The sequence below is a fragment of the Macrobrachium nipponense genome, chromosome 18, assembly GCF_015104395.2.
Source record: "Macrobrachium nipponense isolate FS-2020 chromosome 18, ASM1510439v2, whole genome shotgun sequence".
Lineage (NCBI taxonomy): Eukaryota > Metazoa > Arthropoda > Malacostraca > Decapoda > Palaemonidae > Macrobrachium > Macrobrachium nipponense.
This window is the reverse complement of record NC_087211.1, coordinates 64,845,234-64,864,204: the sequence shown is the minus strand read 5'-3', so window position 1 is coordinate 64,864,204 and position 18,971 is coordinate 64,845,234. Positions and strand designations below refer to the sequence as shown.

Below are 18,971 nucleotides of genomic sequence, written 5' to 3'. Positions count from 1 at the left end.
TATACGCAAACACTTATTGCGTCGGTGACTCCAACGGCGTCAATTCAAAATGCCGATCGCTGCCGTACCTAAGAGGGGCGTGCCGCCCGCCACCCTCGGGTTTTATGTGCTGGCCGACCTCCCGACTTTCGCTGCCCCAAAAGTTTCTGCCCCTTGGATCTACCGCCCGTACCCAATGATGAGTTTTGGCTGAGATGGAGAGGTCTGTGACGCCGGACTATGCTGCCGTACTGCCGTACCTGCAGCGAGTGTTGCTGGCCCAGCCCCTCGCGCCGCTCCTACGAAGCGCGCGGTGCGGGACTCTCATGTTGATGTTGCTGCTGGTGCTGGTCCTGCTGGTGCTGGTCCTATTGGTGCTGGTCCTGCTGCCGCTGGCCTGCTGCTGCTGTCTGCTGATGGTCCTGATGGTGCTGGTCCTGATGGTTGCTGGTTCCCTGCTGCTGATGTTCCTGCCGCTCCTGCCGTGCCTGCCCCTGCCCACGTCGCGTCTCGTCATGGAGGTGCTGCACCGGTCTCAGGTCTTTCCGGACAGGATCAGTCGGGGCGTGTTGCTTCGGCAATTGGCCCGACTTTTCCGTGGATGGAAGACCTGACGTCCCGTCCTGAGAGAGCTGACGAAGAAGGAAGAAGAAAAGAGGAAGATGTCGTCGTCGTCTTCATCGTCTTCTTCGTCGTCTGTTGCCGCCTCTTCCCCTTCGACTTCTAAGGCTTCCAAGCCGAAGAAGAAGAAAGGCTACCTCCTCCCCCCCTAAGAAGGCTCCTGCGGACCTTCGAAGGGCCCGTCTCGCTCTGGCGTGACGGGGGTGCTTCTGCTGGTCCTCCTGTTCCCTCGGGAACGGGGCCCGTCTCCTCTTCTGAGAAGAAGAAGAAGACGGGGACCAAGGATGTGCTGGCTACTGCTGGTACATCCGCGCCTGGTCTTAGTAGCACTGCTGCTAAGCCAGGTACCGGCTCGACTTCTCGTTCGCGGAGAAGGTCCGAGTGTACGGTCTCCTTCGGGCGACCGTGCAGCCAACGTCAAGACGCCTGAGCTTGCTCACCGTCACGACAGAGGCACGGAGCAGAAGACTGTCGAGAGTCGCGCAAGTGACGCTCGCCAGGGCCAGCGGCCGCTCTCGTAGCGACCAGCCGGTACCTCGGTGGTTGACGTGACGGTCTCTGACCGGCCACGGGTTGAGGCTGAGAAGAGGTCCCCTCGACCACCAACTGGCACCAGCTTCGGCTGGTACCAGCGTTTGACGTGCCGTGAGGACGCTCACCGTTCGGCTCACCTGCGAAAGCGAGCTCTGCGATCACCTGACCGCCGCTCCCACAGGGACCGGACGGAGACGGTGGCCAGCAGCAGCTCGTCTGACGCACCGAGGATCGGGGTCGACGTGCTCAGTCGAGCCGCTCGCCACAGGTGAGCGGCACGACCAGGCTGCAGTCCGATCCCCACCGCGGGTTGGTGATCGGCTACAGCCCCCACGTACGCTGGTCCTGCCAGCGAACGAGGGGGGGAGCGTCAGGTCTGTCTCTCCTATACCTTCAACTTCCTCGGGCTACACCGGGAAGAGCGAGGTACCTAGGAGTGATCGTGAGAGGTGCGCCGCTCACGATCCCGCCACGACGCCGCACGAACCAGGCATGGTCTTAGGACCAGCCAGGTCGTACGCGCAAGTGGTTGGAGGCGACCGTCAGGGGTCTGTTGCTGTTTCCTCCTTCTGAAGGAGGAGGGTCTCGAGAGCTGCTCCTGTTGGAGGGACTGGACGGTCCTACTCCTCAGGACGCTGTGACTCCTGAGATCCAGAGGAACTTTGCCCAGGTTATTGCGCTGATTCAGGCACAACGACCTGGGGGAAGGATCGCCGCTACCACCATCTGAGCCCACGTCCCGGCTCGAGTCATTTTGTCCACCCGGGGCCCGAAGAGGGAACCCAAATTGACGGTGGGACTGCCGCGATCGGAGCTTGCAGACTCAGTCCTTGACCAGGTGGAGAATTTCGTCTCAGGACGAGAGGACTCACTTAAGTCAGGACGGTCTTCCAAGCTACTTCCTCCTCCTCTGCAGCGACAGCGGAAGTTCTACGTGCCATCAGTGGATCCAATACCGCCCAAACAGGTTAACCCGGAGCTAGCTAGGCTAACTCCAGGTGTGTCCCTGCAGCAGCTCCTGTCGGAGAACCTGTGGTTCTCGCAGCAGGAGGCACTGGGCCTGAAGCTACCGCTATGGCGGCTTTCCAGGCAGTCTCTTGGTTGGATCTGTGGTCCCTCACAGTATCCAAGGTCGCGGCCGACGCCGGGGGCGCTGCCCTCGAAGACGACCCGACTTCAGGAGACTGTGCCAGTCTGGAGGTAGGGCCATCCTACCTCGCCCATCAGACGGCAAACCTGTGGGCCAACTTGGTTCTCCGTCGTAGGGACGCTGTCCTTACACGAGTAGCCAAGGGGGCCGGTGGGCGTGAGGCGGTAAATGGACTCCGTAACGGACCAATGAAGAGTTCCTCCGCTCTCTTCCCGGAGAGGATGGTGGACGCTGCGGTGGAAAGACGGCGCAACTGATGACAGTGACCGTCTGGTTCACCAGGCAGTTACGAAGGTTTCTGGGCAACCTCGTACAACTGCGGCTAAGCCTAAGAGTTTAGCTAGCGCTTCCTCGGCTGCTAAGACGGCTGCTCCATCGAAGCCCCGAGGAAAGACTCTTCCTGCTTCAACTTCTGTAAAGGAGGCCGTAACCAGCCCTCCTCCCAGCCCTCCTTTCCCCGAGGAGGTGCTGGGAAGAAGTCGAAGCGAGGTGGGAAACGCTAGGGACGGGCGTTCCCCTCACCAGCTGCCGGAAGTGGGGGGGTGCCTGGCGAGCCATTGGGCAACTTGGCAGCGCTACGGTGCCGAGACCTGGATAGTAGACGTCCTTCGGGAGGGATATCTACTACCCTTCGAATCTCGGCCACCCCTCACCTCCAACCCGGTCCATCTGCAGACATATGTTCTGGGATCCTCAAAGGACGACGCTCTTTCGGCAGGAGATCAAGACCATGGCTGACCAAACGAGCTGTAGAAGTCGTAGTGGATCGGTCACCGGGCTTTTACAGCCGCCTTTTCTTAGTGGAAAGGCATCGGGGTGGGGGGCTGGCGCCCGTGATAGATCTCATCTCCCCTGAACCGATTTGTTCGCCAGACTCGGTTCAAGATGGGACGGCACGTTCCTGCTGGACTCCATCAGGAGAACACTTCATGCTTTCAGTGGACCTGAAGGATGGGTATTTTCAAAATACCCATCCATCAGTCCTCCAGAAAGTACCTCCGCTTCATCTTCGACGGGACGGTGTACCAATTCAGGGCACTTTGCTTCGGTCTCTCAACCGCCCCACAGGTGTTCACGAGAGTGTTCACGCTGGTGTCTGCTTGGGCCCATTCGCACGGGTATACGTCTTCTGAGGTATCTCAACGATTGGCTGGTCCTGGCGAGCTCCCGCTCGCAGTTGCTGCAGGACAGGGATCGACTTCTAAAGTTTTGTCGCGATCTAGGGATCGTGATAAACTACGAGAAGTCCGATCTCGAACCCAAGCAGAAGATGAAGTACCTGGGTATGCTGATCGATACGGTAGCAGCTCAAGTCCGCCCCGCAGACTTGAGGATCAGCAAATTCAGGGAGGCAGCCGGCCGGTTCCTGTCTCGGCAGGAACAGGGCAGCTCAGCAATGGCAAGTCGTGATCGGCCACCTGTCGTCACTCGAGAAGTTAGTTCCTCACGGACGTCTTCACCTGCGGTCTCTCCAGTGGAGACTAAGGGAGAGTTGCTCACAGGTAAAGGATCCACCTTACTTCCCCGTGTCCATCACGGAGAAGGTGAGGCAGGACCTAGCCTGGTGGCTCGACGACAGGAACCTCTTAAGAGGAGTGCCCCTACGCACTCCCCCCCCGGAGATGCTGCTGTTCTCAGACGCATCGACCCGAGGGATGGGGCGCACACCTGGAGGAGTTGCTGGCTGCAGGTGTGTGGGACCATCACGACAAGCACCTTCACATCAATGTCCTGGAACTCAAGGCGGCGTTTTACGCTCTCCAAGAGTTCCAGACCGCTTGATGGGACACTCACCGGGGTGGGATGATTGAGCGGACAAACACCACAGTAGTGGCATACGTCAACAAGCAGGGGGGGAGGGGGGCCTAGTGTCTCTCCCGCTACACCAGTTGACTGTGCAGGTGCACGAGTGGGCCACGGCTCACTCGATAGAGCTGTCAGCACGCTACATTCCAGGCAAGAGGAATGTAGTAGCGGACAAGCTCAGCCGTCGGGATCAGGTAATAGGGACCGAGTGGTCCCTACACCCAGAAGTGGCGGAAAGGCTCTTCAACCTGTGGGGGCGTCCAGTCATAGACCTGTTCGCCACCCGGCACAACAAAAAACTTCAAGTTTTTTGCTCAGCCGTGCCGGACCATGGGCAGCTGCAAGGAGGACGCTCTTCAACACCCCTGGGACAACCTCTTCGTCTACGCTTTCCCTCCCTTTTGTCTGATTCGGAAAGTGATCAGCCGAGCGCTGGTCACTCCCAATCTCAGGATGATCCTGGTGGCTCCCAAACGACCTCAAGCCGTTTGGTATCCGGACCTGCTGGCTCTTCTTGCAGAAGAACCGAGAGAGATGCCCCACTGGCACAACCTTCTAGCCCAGCCACACGATTAGAGCTGGTACCACCGAGCAGTCCAGTCCCTACAACTTCACGGCTGGCTGTTATCCACCATCTCTTGCGAACGAGAGGCTTTTCTCGCAGCGCAGCAACAGAGATGGCTGGACACGTCAGACAGTCCTCTGCAGCTGTGTACCAGGGGAAGTGGGCCGTCTTCTGTGGTTGGTGTCGTAGACGGGGTCTATCTCCTCTCAGAGCCACTCTTCAGCAGGTAGCGGATTTCCTCGTATTTCTTCGCCGAGAGAAGCTCCTCTCAGTACCCACAGTTAAAGGATATAGAGCTGCACTGGCACTCGTCCTAAAACTGAGGGACTGGACATCTCGAACTCGTTCGAGATCTCCTTGCTAATGAGGAGCTTCGAAAGGTCTTGCCACCCAGGGAGCTCAGGCCCCCTGAGTGGGATGTGACTCTCGTCCTTAGGAGTTTGACTCGAAGACCATTCGAGCCACTCCGAGAGTCGTCAGACAGGGATCTGACCCTCAAGACCCTCTTCTTGCTGGCCCTGGCATCGGCGAAGAGAGTAGGGGAACTTCATGGTCTGTCCTTCAATGTTAAACATTCCAGGGGCTGGGGATCTGTGACGCTCGATTTCGTCCCGAATTTCGTAGCCAAGACTCAGAATCCGTCGATCCCTGACGACAGGTTCGAGTCTTTCACAATCCCCTCCCCTCCCTAATGGATTTCACCGACAACGATACGGATGAGATGCTGCTTTGTCCTGTGAGGGCGCTAAGGCGCTATCTGAAGAAAACTCGACACCTCAGGCCTGAGTGTCGACGCCCTCTTCGTTAGCACTGGGGTTACCAAGAAAGAAGTATCCAAGAACACGCTTTCTTTCTGGCTGCGTGAGGTGATCAGGAGAGCGTACGAGGCTGATGGTAGTGACGACATCCGTACGCTCCGACTGAGAGCCCACGAAGTCAGAGGTATTGGACCCTCTTTGTGCGTTCCGCAAGAACTTCTCCGTGGCGCAGGTCCTGAAGGCAGGTGTCTGGGCCAACCAGACTACCTTCACGTCCTTCTACCTTCGGGATATTGCCCACAAGTCCTTGGATATTTTTCTTTTTCCTTGGGACCTGTGGTGGCTGCTCAACACGTTGTGTAAGCTTACCCAGCACCCGAGCAGGCAGAACAGCATCGATTCCTGGTGTGACTGTAGGAATGAATGGTTGAATGAGAGTGCGACTGCTTCTCTTCTCCATCTTTCTCTCTCTCTACCTGTGGGCAGAGGGTCACGGTCGTCACCGACATGCTGGTAAAGGGAATCCGATGCAGGTAAGCTACTCAACCGAGCCCCAATCTATCCCTTTAGTTAGGGATAGAAGCAAATATCCTCCACTCCCTCCAACAAGGGGAAGGAGTGGATGCCTACTTGAGACAAACCCATAACTTTATGTTGGCTCCTGTACAGGAACAAGTTCTTGCAATGCTGGTACGAAGAGATACGCTTGCCTCTCTCTTAGTACTTGGCTCAGAGGTCTGACCATTGATCCTGCGGTGCACACCCCGATCAATCGGACAGAGGTTTGGATCCCTCCCTTGCTCTTACGACCAGGGAGGCATTCCAAGGTTGGACGAACACCAGTCTGTTCACCAAAAAGACTCAGATTCCACCCACCAAGAAGTGAGTCTTCCTATTGTTAAAGGACCGAGGGTTTGTATTACGTATCGGAACAAATGACAATTTGTCGAAAATTGCATTTTTCCTAACTATACAAACCTGAGGTCCTTTACATATAGTCCCACCTCATACCACCCTCACTCTGCAACTTTTTGCATGGGCCTAAAGCAAAAGTGATTCTTCACACGCCCGGGCGCGCGGCGCGCGCACGATCGGACAAGCAGTTAACTACCGTTCTCCCCTTGTTCGAAGCTTACGACCGTCCCAGCTGCCGCTAGTTACCTTTCCTATTGTTAAAGGACCTCAGGTTTGTATAGTTAGGAAAAATGCAATTTTCGACAAATTGTCATATTATGCCACAATACTGTTGGCAAATGGCAGACTTTTAAAACAAACATGAGGATTTTACAAACAAATAAGTAATAAGTCAATAATGCAAGAAAAGGAAAGAGAAATAAAATAACTTTTCACAAGGAAGCCGCTTAAACAAACAATCGAAGACATGTCGAAGCTGAAAGCTGCGCCAGTTTGTTTATTACAGAGCTGAGTTACTTTTACAGTAGTAAAGATATCGTAAGAAGCAATTATCACTAGATCGGTATTTTACCGTGACAGATATAAAAGTGATTTGGGCAGATCGAGTGGAAGTGAAGGAAATGGGCGAATAATCATCCCAGATCAGCTAATAAGTCCATGGAAGCAGAGCATTTTCTTCTCTCTCTCTCTCTCTCTCTCTCTCTCTCTCTCTCAGCGCACCGAACTCTCTCTCTCTCTCTCTCTCTCTCTCTCTCTCTCTCTCTCTCTCTCTCTCTCTCTCTCAGCACACCGAACACTGACTTGAGCAAGCGTTTTATTTTTACCATGTTGCATTTGTTTTCATGTTTATCATTATGTTAAATTTATTGTGAAATATAATTTTTTATGTGAACTTGTTACTGCTTTTACGGTACATATTATAGTAAAGATATTTACTGCGTCTTCTCTCTTCAACAATACCACAGCGCACGATAACTTAAAATCATTCATTCATTATTCCTAAAACAAAAATATAAACGCTACCTCCCTCTACCTCAAGTTAGCTGTGTATCACATGATGAATGATTTTGTTAATCATTTGTGCTAAATTTTATTGTGAAAAAGCCAAAAGTTCTTTGTTCTTTCATTTACTATTTTGTTAATATTGTTCAACTAGACCGTCAACCTCGGCACACTGAACACTGGCTCAATCAAGACTTACTTTTTTTTTTTTTTTTTTTTTTTAATTAATTTTTTTTTTTATTGCATTTGATTGTTTTCATACTTTATCATTACGTTAAATTGGTTGAGAAATTCCCTTTTTATGTGAATTTTTAATGCTTTTACATACATACAGTAATATTTTATAACTCTCTTCTTCTCTCCTCAACATATCAACGCTACCTCGTTCAGTCTCAAGTCAGCTGGGTGTGATGTCACCGCGGTTACGTACGATTTTATACATCTTTTTTGCTAAATTGTATATTGAAAGCTAAATCTTATATTAAATGTTTTTATACTTGAATGTATTTTGTCAATATTGTTACATTAAACTATATATTCTAAATGAAAAATGAATTAATACAGTTTAACTTGTAAGACCCAGTAGGCCGTCGAATACAAGTATAAACTAGATAAGCAGTCGGTTCGAAGTACGAGCATTTGTTCGAAAAACGATACAAAATTTTCTCGAAAATTTTGTTTGAAAAACGGAAAGTTCAACATATGAAACGTTCGAGAAACGAGGTACCACAGTACTTGATAGTCATGATAAAGTTGCAAATGTTTATTAGTCCTGATTACAGAATAAACTTGTGAAAATTGCTATTTTGTTCTTGAACAAAAAATTTCTAAGTGTTGCATGCATCTTTTTCCCTAGGGAGGATATGTATGCTCAGGATAGCATAGACTTGCTACAAAACTCGGGATTACAGTTTAAAAAACATGAAGAAGATGGCATTGAACCTGTTGACTTTGCCGAACTTTTAATGACTTCTGGTATTGTACTAGTCGACAATGTGAAAATGTTGTCTTTTCACAGGTAGGTGCAAGAAGCATTTTGGTTTGTAACTAGTTCTTCGGTTTCTGTGTATACATATTTATTGTATACTTAATTTGTCATGAAATTAGTCACAACACTAAATGGTAATGTATATTTGAAGTGGTCAAACCTCTAACTATTTTCAAAATGCTGGTCAACATTCTTCTCAGTTTTGTGTATTAGATATGACAGATTGTTAGTGCACATTACTGGAAAGCCTTCTTTTTCTCCCTTGAAGTGTTTTACAATGAGAAACAGGCTGAATTTTGCAAAGTTGACCTCCTTCCATTTTGAACATTCTTATCTCTTTTACTTTATTTTTCATTGATAACTAAATTAGCATAAACAATTTTATAGAGATATGAATTTATTTAGCATGCACTCTTTCTCCCCCAGTGGATATGATTTCGGATATCTGCTAAAATTATTAACCAACCAAAACTTACCGGCTGAAGAAAGTGATTTCTTCGAGATGCTGAGACTCTACTTCCCTTCTATATATGATGTAAAGGTAAGTAACAAATTTTGTCAGTTTTATTACAGAAATATGGCATTTTTATAATAAAGCTTTTTATATACTTTTTACCAAGTAATTTCATAACAATTAGTTCACTTACACGGCAGCTTGAATTCAAAATTTTGTGGGTAACACTTCAAACTTCTGTGTAGGTGACCAGTTCTGCCTGCTAGCAGGAATTTTAGGTCATAATGCCTTTAGCAGATAACCTCAATCTCTTCATGCCTTATGTTCATCAGCAGGGAGGAGGGTGTTCTCTGATCGTGTATTTACATGGTAAGTATATATAAAACTTAATTTTATTAAAAAAATATTTTTACTTAAGTAACTTACCAAGTAAGTAATTACATAGCTGATTCCCACATTGTTAAGAAGTGGGAAACATGGACATATTCTACTCCAAAACTGTAAGATATGTAATGAATTTGAAATAGAAAAACTGCTAGCATTGAACACCATTGCTTGTCATTACCTATAAGTTAATAGAGCTACTGGGATACTGCCTCTGGTTGGTGCTCATCTTAACTTGTAGTGGCGTGGCGGTAAAGCCATGGGTTGCCTCCTACTTAGTGGAAACTTTGCAGTGAAGGAAGTATTCCAATGGCCAGCAGAACATGATAAAATCAACCAGACAACATTGTCACCTACACTGAAATAAAACCGCAACCCATCCATTGAGAGTGGTAGGTGCTTCAGGTACATTGTACCCCTTGGCTCGGCAAAAAACTTAACATCTTATTACAAGGTGAAGAGACAGTGAGTTAAAACACTTGTATGTTTCCTTTTGCAATACCATGTGAGTCACCAAAAATGGTCTCAAGGCACTGGAAAATTCAACACTATATTAACTTCCATTAAAATTAGTGAGAAATAAAAAGCGATTACATTACCAATAGTACAAAGGTAGAATAGATGTACGAGGCATGAAGTGAACGCAAGCTAAAGAGGTAGAGGCTACTCTGACGTCCTTACGTTACTTAAAAGAAGACAAACTGCTCTCCAGATTCTGAGTGTGTCCCAAGTTAAAAGTCCATGAGGGAAATGCATTATAGTCAGGGGATGAAACGGATCTTACCATATCACCAAATGTAGAGGATGGTCCTCTGAAAACTCCAAAAGGACAGAGACCCCCCTATTCTCCCACAGAGTTGGAGAGGGCTTTGAACATTCAGAGAATGATCTGGTGTCAGGCTGTAGCTGGCACCAGAAGCGCTTGGCGCCAGTCAAGCCAGATATTGCCAAAGCAAATACTGGGACCAATTCTCGGCCGATGACAACGCCTTTGTCCCTTACTACTTTCTGCCCTTACACTTTTCAGTTCTCTGCAAAGGAAAGTGTTAGCGTTAAGATACTAATACGTATTGTGTACTGATACCTAGCAAGTATACACACTAGGTTCAGTAAACAAACATAAAATCAAATCTTTGGCCTAAAGAAATGATGAAACATTCAAGAATTACTTTTAAGGCAATTATTTATCAATGGCTACCATGTAGGGGGTAGTGCCATCAGTGCACCTCATTTGTTGCAATGTAGGCATTACTTAAGGTTCTTTGCAGTGTCCCTTCGGCCCCTAGCTGCAGTTACTTTTTTCCTTTTACTGTACCTACGTTCATATTCTCTTTTTTCCATCGTACTGTCCACCTTCTCCTAACAATTGTTTCATAGTGCAACTGCGAGGTTTTCCTCATGTAACACTTTCAAAAACAAACTACTGTCAATTTCCGTTTCGGCACTGAATGCCCTTAGTTGCCCCAGTGCATGGCATGATGCCAAAAATCTATATAAATAAAAACTCAATGGCTTGCAAGTAGCCTTGCCCTGTAAACACCATTCAATATTAATGTTTGGCCTAAAGAAATGGCACAAGATACAGCAATTGCTTTTAGGGGAAAACTATATCAGAAACCAACTTGCAAATAGCCTAGGCAAAAAAGGCAAAAGTTTTGCCTAGCTTTTAGCCTGATAGAATGACAAAACATTTAAGAATGACTTTTAAGGCAATTATTATCTGCAGCTTTGGAATGCCTGTGCTTGGAAAACACCATTCGAAAATTCTTAGGCAAAACTATACGACTGACGGCTTGCAAGTAGTCTAGGCCCGGTAAACAAAACATAATACAAAAGTTTCAGCCTAAAGGCCTAAAGGAATGGCAACATACGAGGATTACTTTTAGGGCAGAACTATTATCTGCAGTTCGCAAGTAGCCTAGATATAAAACAAAGATCTGCTAACGGATTTACTTTTCAGGCAAAATTCTGTTAATGAATCAAATTAATAACAACAGAAAACAAGAAAAACGTTCTTCAACATTTCATGAAGGTTACTAATATGCATTCCAGGGGATGAAGACGCCACTGAAATCCAGTTAAATCACCTGAAAATAATGAATAAGCTACTGCCATAACTCACTGTTTACCCAAGCATGGTAGGAACAGATTGAGATTATCTGCTAGTCATTACTAATGTTCTTGCTAGTGGATGGAACAGGTCCCCTACACAGATATTTGAAGTGTTACCTGCAAAATTTTGAATTCAAGCTGCCATGTAAGTGAACTAATGGCTATGTAATTACGTATATGTACTTGATAAGTTACTTATACAAAATTTTAGCTTTCAGAAAATGAAAATTTGGTGAATTACAGAAAAGCAAACTAAGGCTTTTGTATTTAAAAGGGAGTTGTATCACTTTGAATTTAATCTTGTTCACTTTATTAGCTTAAAAGATATTAAAGTATATATGCTTTTGTTTTTCTTAAGGACAAAACCTTTGTTTCATCTCTACACCATCATTTATATATACCCACAATATTCATAGTTGTTGAATGTCTCCAGATGCCCCATGTTTGTCTAACAGAAAGAAGATCAGTACTGAAACAACAAGCTCTACTTTAGCCTTCACATACCTGCCAAATTACCTACTGTTCTTGTGTTTATTACGTTGTTAACATCTTAGCAAAGTTGAGCAGTGTTTCTTACAGGAAAAATTGTCTTGTTCATTGTCATTCTAACCAACTTTTCTTCATTACATCTTCCAATTCATCTCAGTCTTGCCATCTTTTCGAGCCTCTTGATACCACATCCCTTTTATGATATGATGTCAATATCGTGCCATTAAACTCGGTATTCCATGTGTGTGCCTTTCCTGACCCTCATTCCTTTTCCTTGTTGGTGTCTATGTTATTCCTGCCTTGAATCTTGATATTCCATGGTCACACCTTTTCCAATCTCTTAACATTCCATGTTAGTGCCCATGTTTTTGCTTTATAGTACTGGCCTTATGTACCTATCATAAGTTTTTGCCCTTTTTATACTATTATTTTAAGTAGTTAAACAAGACTTCTGTGTCAGAATACCTAGCTTTCATTGGTCTGTATTGCCCTTTCTGTTAATGGGACAGTTTTATTTATTAATAGTCTTGCTATCTGTATTTCAGTCATGCTGCAGCAACTGTCTTCTTCATTTGCTCTTATAGTATTCCAGGTATAACAGATCTCAGAATTTCTTATTTACATTCATAACTAGTATTCCAGGTATAACAAATCTCAGAATTTCTTATTTACATTCTAAACTATTTATTAATTTACTAGTATTCCAGGTATAAAAAATCTCAGATTTTCTTATTCACATTCTTAACTATTTATTAATTTACTTTATTTTAATAAGTGAGATCTCTTCTTTCTGTATTTCCTTTTACCACCTCTTACTTCTTTTCTAAAGAACACCATATTATGTGGAAGCTTGAATTTCAAGTCTGTGGCCCCTATGGGCATGATCCATATGAATAGGGTTCTTCTTCTGAATAATAATGATAATAGTATATTTAATAATACTGAATACCTTTTGTGGAATCTTCTTTTACATTTGGTACACAGTAGAAAGTTCATTCTCACACCTTCCCACAGCTAGATGGCCACTTTCATTTGCTTACTTTCCAGGCACTATAAGCTTTGTTTTGCTTACTTGGCATTACCAATCCTTATCCAGTAAATTTTACTCAAGAGATTTAATACATATATAATTAGATGTACTATATTAGTTGGGACTGGTAGTTGTGACACATGAGGTTTTATGTAAAGAGGACGACTTAGGGGGAGTGATCATCAACCTCTATTTCTGTAACTTCTACTCTCATATCATTCCTTGGCATCCTCCCTGTAGGGCAGTAGTGCTGTCATTGCACCTCACATAGTGCAAGGTAGGCATTACTCAAAGTTCTTTGCAGTGTCCTTTTGGCCCATAGCTGCAACCCCTTTCATTCATATTCTGTTTATTTAATTGTAATATCCATCCTCTCCCAACAGTTGTTTCATAGTGCAACTGCAAAATTTTCCTTCTGTTATACCTTCAAAACCTTTTTACTTTTAATTTCCCCTTCAGTGCGGTATGATCTTATAAGTTCCAGCTCTTGGCTTTTGGCCTAAATTTTGCATTCCATTCCTTTCAATTGGCATCCTAAGGTGAGACCTCAGGTGTCAGCTAGCACTTTGCTTTACACTTTGAGTTACCAGAGCCTTGGTCCGTGTGTTATACCAGTCACTGGTTGCATTCCTGGTTCCTTCAGGCCTCTGTTATCAATCTAGTGCATTCTCCAGCTAGGTTTCCCTTCCTAGCTTTGTTATTAGGCATAAATGTATGATGTGGTTGTGATGAAGGTGTTCTTTAGATAAGCCCATCATTCTTGAAGGACCATTGAGGTATGTGATTAATAGGTACCTGGCAATTCAGTAGCTTGTTCCTTTTGCTACTGATCTGATCTATTTGTTAGACAGAAAAATGTAGTGTTTTGGAATATGCAAAGACCACAGATGTTATCATGTATGATTTTAATGAAAAGAATCAGGTTTGTATATATCTTTATAGAAATATAGTTTTTATTTGTTTATTGCCATTTTTTCTTATGCTTTCAAATCAGTACCTGATGAAGTCCTGCAAGAATTTGAAAGGAGGATTGCAGGAAGTTGCAGAGCAACTGGAGCTAGAACGAGTAGGGCCACAACATCAGGCCGGCTCAGACTCCCTCTTAACAGGAGCAGCGTTCTTTAAGATGAAAGAAGTAAGGTTCATTCCTTAATAATTATTTCCTTTTTGTTTTTAATATTTTTTTGTTGCATATAGAGAAGTATTATAGAAGTCCCTTCACTTACAAATTCTGGATGTTACAATGTTTATCAGTAATCAATAAGTGATATTGTTAGATTTTTTTTTTAGTAATCAGTTTCGTTAGGGAGAGGAGGTTTGCGCAGTATTATGTTCTTCATTGTCTGATGATTGTTTGTAAGCAAGCTAGTGCTATGTACCTAGAGGCTTAGCCAAAGTAGGTCAACTCATCCACTTGACACAAGTTAACTTTATATGGGTTGTTAATGTGTCTCATAGGTACAGTACTGTTCCGTCAGATAGGTTCATCCCAGTTTGAGAGCTTTTTTCATTGTCTCCCACGTTAAGTATTGTAGGTAACCATTAAAAGGCAAACATTTGCTTTTTATATGATTACATGAGCATTTGTAAAAGCGAAATTTCCTTTTAGACATTGATCACTGGCTTACTTTAAATTATCACTCCTTGTTCCCTCGGGAAAAGGTGCAAAAATACAAACCTGAGCTCAGTGCGTGAACTGAATTAGGGGTCCAAGGAATTAAATTTATTCTCACACTTTAGAAGTATTTCTCGCCCTAATGTAAATAGATTCTTGGTAAATTCTTACCTCTGAGCATGGAGTGAATAAAGCTCTAGAAAGGCTGTGTTTTTTACTACATACAATTATGTCCTAAAAGAATTATTTTCTGTAACTGCAAAGTTTTTTAAATATGTTTCCTTAACCCTTAAACGCCGAAGGGGTATAATAAAAATTGTCTCCCGTATGCCAAGGGGGTCTCGGAGTGAGCGCTGAAGCGAAAAAAATATATTTAAAAAAAAATAACAGCACTCTTAGTTTTCAAGATTAAGAGTTCATTTTTGGCTCCTTTTTTTGTCATTGCCTGTAGTTTAGTATGCAACCATCAGAAATGAAAAAAATTTCATTATCATATATAAATAATGCAATACGTATATGATAGCGCGAAAACAAAATTTCATATATAATTGTATTCAAATCGAGCTGTGAGCAAAATGGTTAAAGCTAACGAATTAATTTTTTTCTTCGTTGTATTGTACACTAAATTGCGATCATTTTGGTATATAACACATTGTAAAACGATCAAAGCAACACAGAGAAAATATTATCACAAAATGATGCATGAATTCGTAACGTGCGGACGTAAAACAATGTTTTTTTCAAAAATTCACCATAGATCTAAATATTGTTCTAGAGACTTCCAATATGTTTCAAAATGAAGATAAATGATTGAATATTACTATACTGTAAGAGTTTTAGCTTACAATTTCAGTTTTCGACCATTTCGTACAAGTTAAAGTTGACCGAATGTCTAATTTTTTAAATATTTTTTTTATATGCAAATATTTCGAAAATGAGAAAAGCTAAAACCTTCAATTATTTTTTGTTGTATTCTACATAAAATTGCACACATTTTCTTATATAAAACTCTATGAAACGCCTAATATGAAACTGAGCATATATTATGAGAATGCGACGTACGCATTTCGGAGATTTGCGGCGGAGAATCCGCACGCGGAGGGAAGGAAAGCTTTTTTTTTTAAATTCACCATAAATCTAAATATTATGCTAGAGACTTCAAATTTGTTTCAAAATGAAGATAAATGACTGAATATTACTAGACTGTAAGAGTTTTACCTTACAATTGCGTTTTTCGACCATTTCGGTAGAGTCAAAGTTGACCGAATGTGGTTTTTTTTCTATTTATCGTGATTTATATGCAAATATTTCGAAAATGAGATAAGCTACAACCTTGAATTATTTATTGTTGTATTCTACATGATATTGCGCACATTTTCATATTAAAACTTTATGTAACGGCTAATTTAAAATGGTGCAAACATTGCGACAATCGCACGTATGATTTTTTCGAAAGAGTTACCGCGCGGACGTAAGGAAAATGTTTTTTTTTTTTCATAAATTCACCATAAATCGAAATATTGTGCTAGAGATTTCCAATTTGTTGCAAAATGAAAGTAATTGATTGAATATTACTAGAATATAAGAGTTTTAGGTTACAATTGCGTTTTTCGACCATTTCGGTAGTCAAAGTTGACCGAAGGTTGAAATTTTTGCACTTATCGTTATTTATATAAAAATATTTCAAAACTGATAAAAGCTACAACCATGGGTTGTTTTTAGTTGTATTGTGCATGAAATTGCACACATTTCCATATATAAAACTTTATGTAACGGCTAATTTAAAATGGTGCAAACATTACGACAATCGCACGTATGATTTTTTCGGAAGAGTTACCGCGCGGACGTAAGGAAAAAGTTTTTTCATAAATTCACCATAAATCGAAATATTGTGCTAGAGACTTCCAACATGTTGCAAAATGAAGGTAAATGATTGAATATTACTAGAATATAAGAGTTTTAGCTTACAATTTTTGCACTTATTGTTATTTATATGAAAATATTTCAAAACTGATAAAAGCTACAATCATGAGTATTTTTTGTTGTATTCTACATGAAATTGTGCACATTTTCATATATAATACTCCATGTAACGGCTAATTAAAAATGGTGCAAAAATTATGTCAAAGTGACGAAATAATTTCTGAGATGTGTCACTGATACTTTTTAGTGCGATAAGAAAGAAATTCACGCTTGCGTGCCTGCGTAACGATTGTAAACAAAACAACGCCTTGATCCGTGAGCTCCCAGCATCCCCCAAGGCGCGTGATTCAAAAGTTTTTGCTTGGTAGGCCTATAAGTATTTTTCTGCGAATTTTTAAAAAAACTTTTCTATGTCGACGTAAAATACGTCCAATAGGCGTTTAAGGGTTAACGTTACTGATTGCTTGTGAAAGAACAACAATTCTAATATCTTGAATAATTCCAGATGTTTTTTGAAGATAAGATCGACGATGCCAAATACTGTGGTCATCTCTATGGCTTGGGAACATCTTTCGTAGTTAATGGTAATTCTGCATCAGCATATAATGACAATGGTCACACATCAGATTCAACCTCTAATTCATAGTGAAGTGAGACTTGAGAGCGCTTCAAATGCATTAAGACTGAATGAAATGTGAAACTCATTACATGGCTTCACCTACCTAAACTATAAGTACGAAGTTAGCTGAAGAATCAGTGACTATTTAATAATTTTTTTAATGTCCTTATAGTTTGTAATTACAAGCTTGTGCAAAGGTGATTGCTGCACCTATTTTTTAAACATTCTCTATTTCCACACAGTTTTATGATTAAAGTGAAGATTGAAAACCCTATGAAAACTCTCTCTGTGATATGTGGTGATATTCTGTAACTTGCAACTCTTGGGTGAAACCATACAACAGCAGATGTGTCCTCCAAATTGCACCATTTCTAAGTTATGGCTGCAGTGGGGCCCATGTGATTTCAGTGAGTTTTACTAATTGAAACAAAATTGACCTGATTGTGGAGGAAGGTGTTATTTCAGGGGACTTTGAGGTTTTAACACTAGGTGGAAGCAGAGCATCAATAAGAGTTGGTTTAAAAAGTCGAAGGACCACAAACCATCCTCACTTGGGCTTTGTTTTCATGCCAGTTTTTTTTTTTTTTTTTTCTGTGTATCCATTGATTTATTTTGAGTCAAGGTGTTATAGAGAAATAGTAATACAGATGTGCAAGTTTTGCAGTTGCAAAACTGTGAAAGGAATAAGGTCATACCTTAAGTCATATAGAGCAAGTCATTTGTATTTTCAATGTGAAGTGTTAATGAGTTCATATTAGGTTAGCAGTTATTCCTATCATTATATCATTGTTATGTAAAATAATTATGTCTTAGCATTGGAAAAAGATCCCATTATTGTAAAGATTGTTGGCAAGTTAAATTTTTAATCCATAGAGGAAGTTCACAGAATGGCCATATATCCCTGTTTGTAAATACAATTGCAGTACAGTATCATATAAGGTCAAGTGAATGAATTTTTCATATTAAATGTATAGCCTTCATTCACTTTTTTTTTTTGTCACTTAAACATTCTCTTTTTGTTTGTGTAATTTAATGCTTGTCTGGTTATGTGGACATTCATTCATTTTGTTGAAAAAGAATCTCTTTGATGTTCTGTCAGAATGTTATCTATTGCTTCTGTCAATTAAAAATGTGTGGGATCTTTTTAAAATGATAGAATTTGGGTACTCATGGAATGCTCTGTATACTTGTCGAGGAAATTTTCAAATGAAGTCATGATTCAGAGTTTTAGATTATGGTAAAATTGCTGGATGTGAATTTACCGTCGGCTAATAGGAGATGTTTTCATTGTACCATTTCCAGTGTAGCTCTCAGTTTTCGCTGCTTTCAAACTTTCAAATTTTCTGAGGGTTTTCATATCTCATTCCATTTGTTTCATTTCATTTCATGTTTTAGGTCGAAAATGTGGGAGATGACCCTGTATGTTCATAAAACATCCATTCTTGCACCAAGATTTCTTACAAAGACCTGGGCCTTGTGCGCTCATGTATAAAGCTAAGATTTGTAATATCATTGTTTAGAGAGGTCAGCATCTCTTACTAAACAACAGAAAAGCTACTTATTTTATGTTGAGTGCAGGTAATTCTGTTTTTTTTTTTCAACTTTAATTTCTTCAAATCATAAATCAAACTTGTTGCTGCTGGTAAGTCAATGAACTTTTTTGTCTTTTCTTAAACTGTAATTGAAATCTTTTGAAAAAATATTTGGCATGTTACTTGTGACACCAGTAACTTGCATTCAGCTTCAAGTTTGAGATTGATACTGGGTCTCCAGTCGTCCGTTACCGTTATGTAACGTCCAGTTTAGATATCAAAACTGAGGTCACAGTGGTAGACTAAAATGGTTTTGGTTTTTCATACTACAAGTGTGTTAGAAAAAAAGCATTTTTTACAGTCCTTTCATTCAGCCAGTGCAAATCTTTAAAAAAAGTAATTTAATGAAAAATAAGAATGTATGACACTTTGTAACTCCAGTGGATCTAATTTCAAGGGATTTTTAACTTGAAAGTGCTTAGCCAATTCATTAGA

At 42.3% G+C, this 18,971-nt stretch overlaps 1 protein-coding gene across 1 annotated transcript; it reads left to right on the top strand.

Moving 5' to 3' along the window:
* Positions 1–5,920: 5,920 nt before the first annotated feature.
* LOC135196621 (CCR4-NOT transcription complex subunit 7-like) lies at positions 5,921–18,517 on the top strand. Its single transcript, XM_064223461.1, has 5 exons — positions 5,921–5,946; positions 8,187–8,348; positions 8,745–8,859; positions 13,782–13,922; positions 16,831–18,517. The coding sequence occupies exons 1-5, from the start codon at positions 5,921–5,923 to the stop codon at positions 16,969–16,971; spliced, it is 585 nt and encodes a 194-aa protein (XP_064079531.1). The 3' UTR covers positions 16,972–18,517.
* Positions 18,518–18,971: the final 454 nt, after the last annotated feature.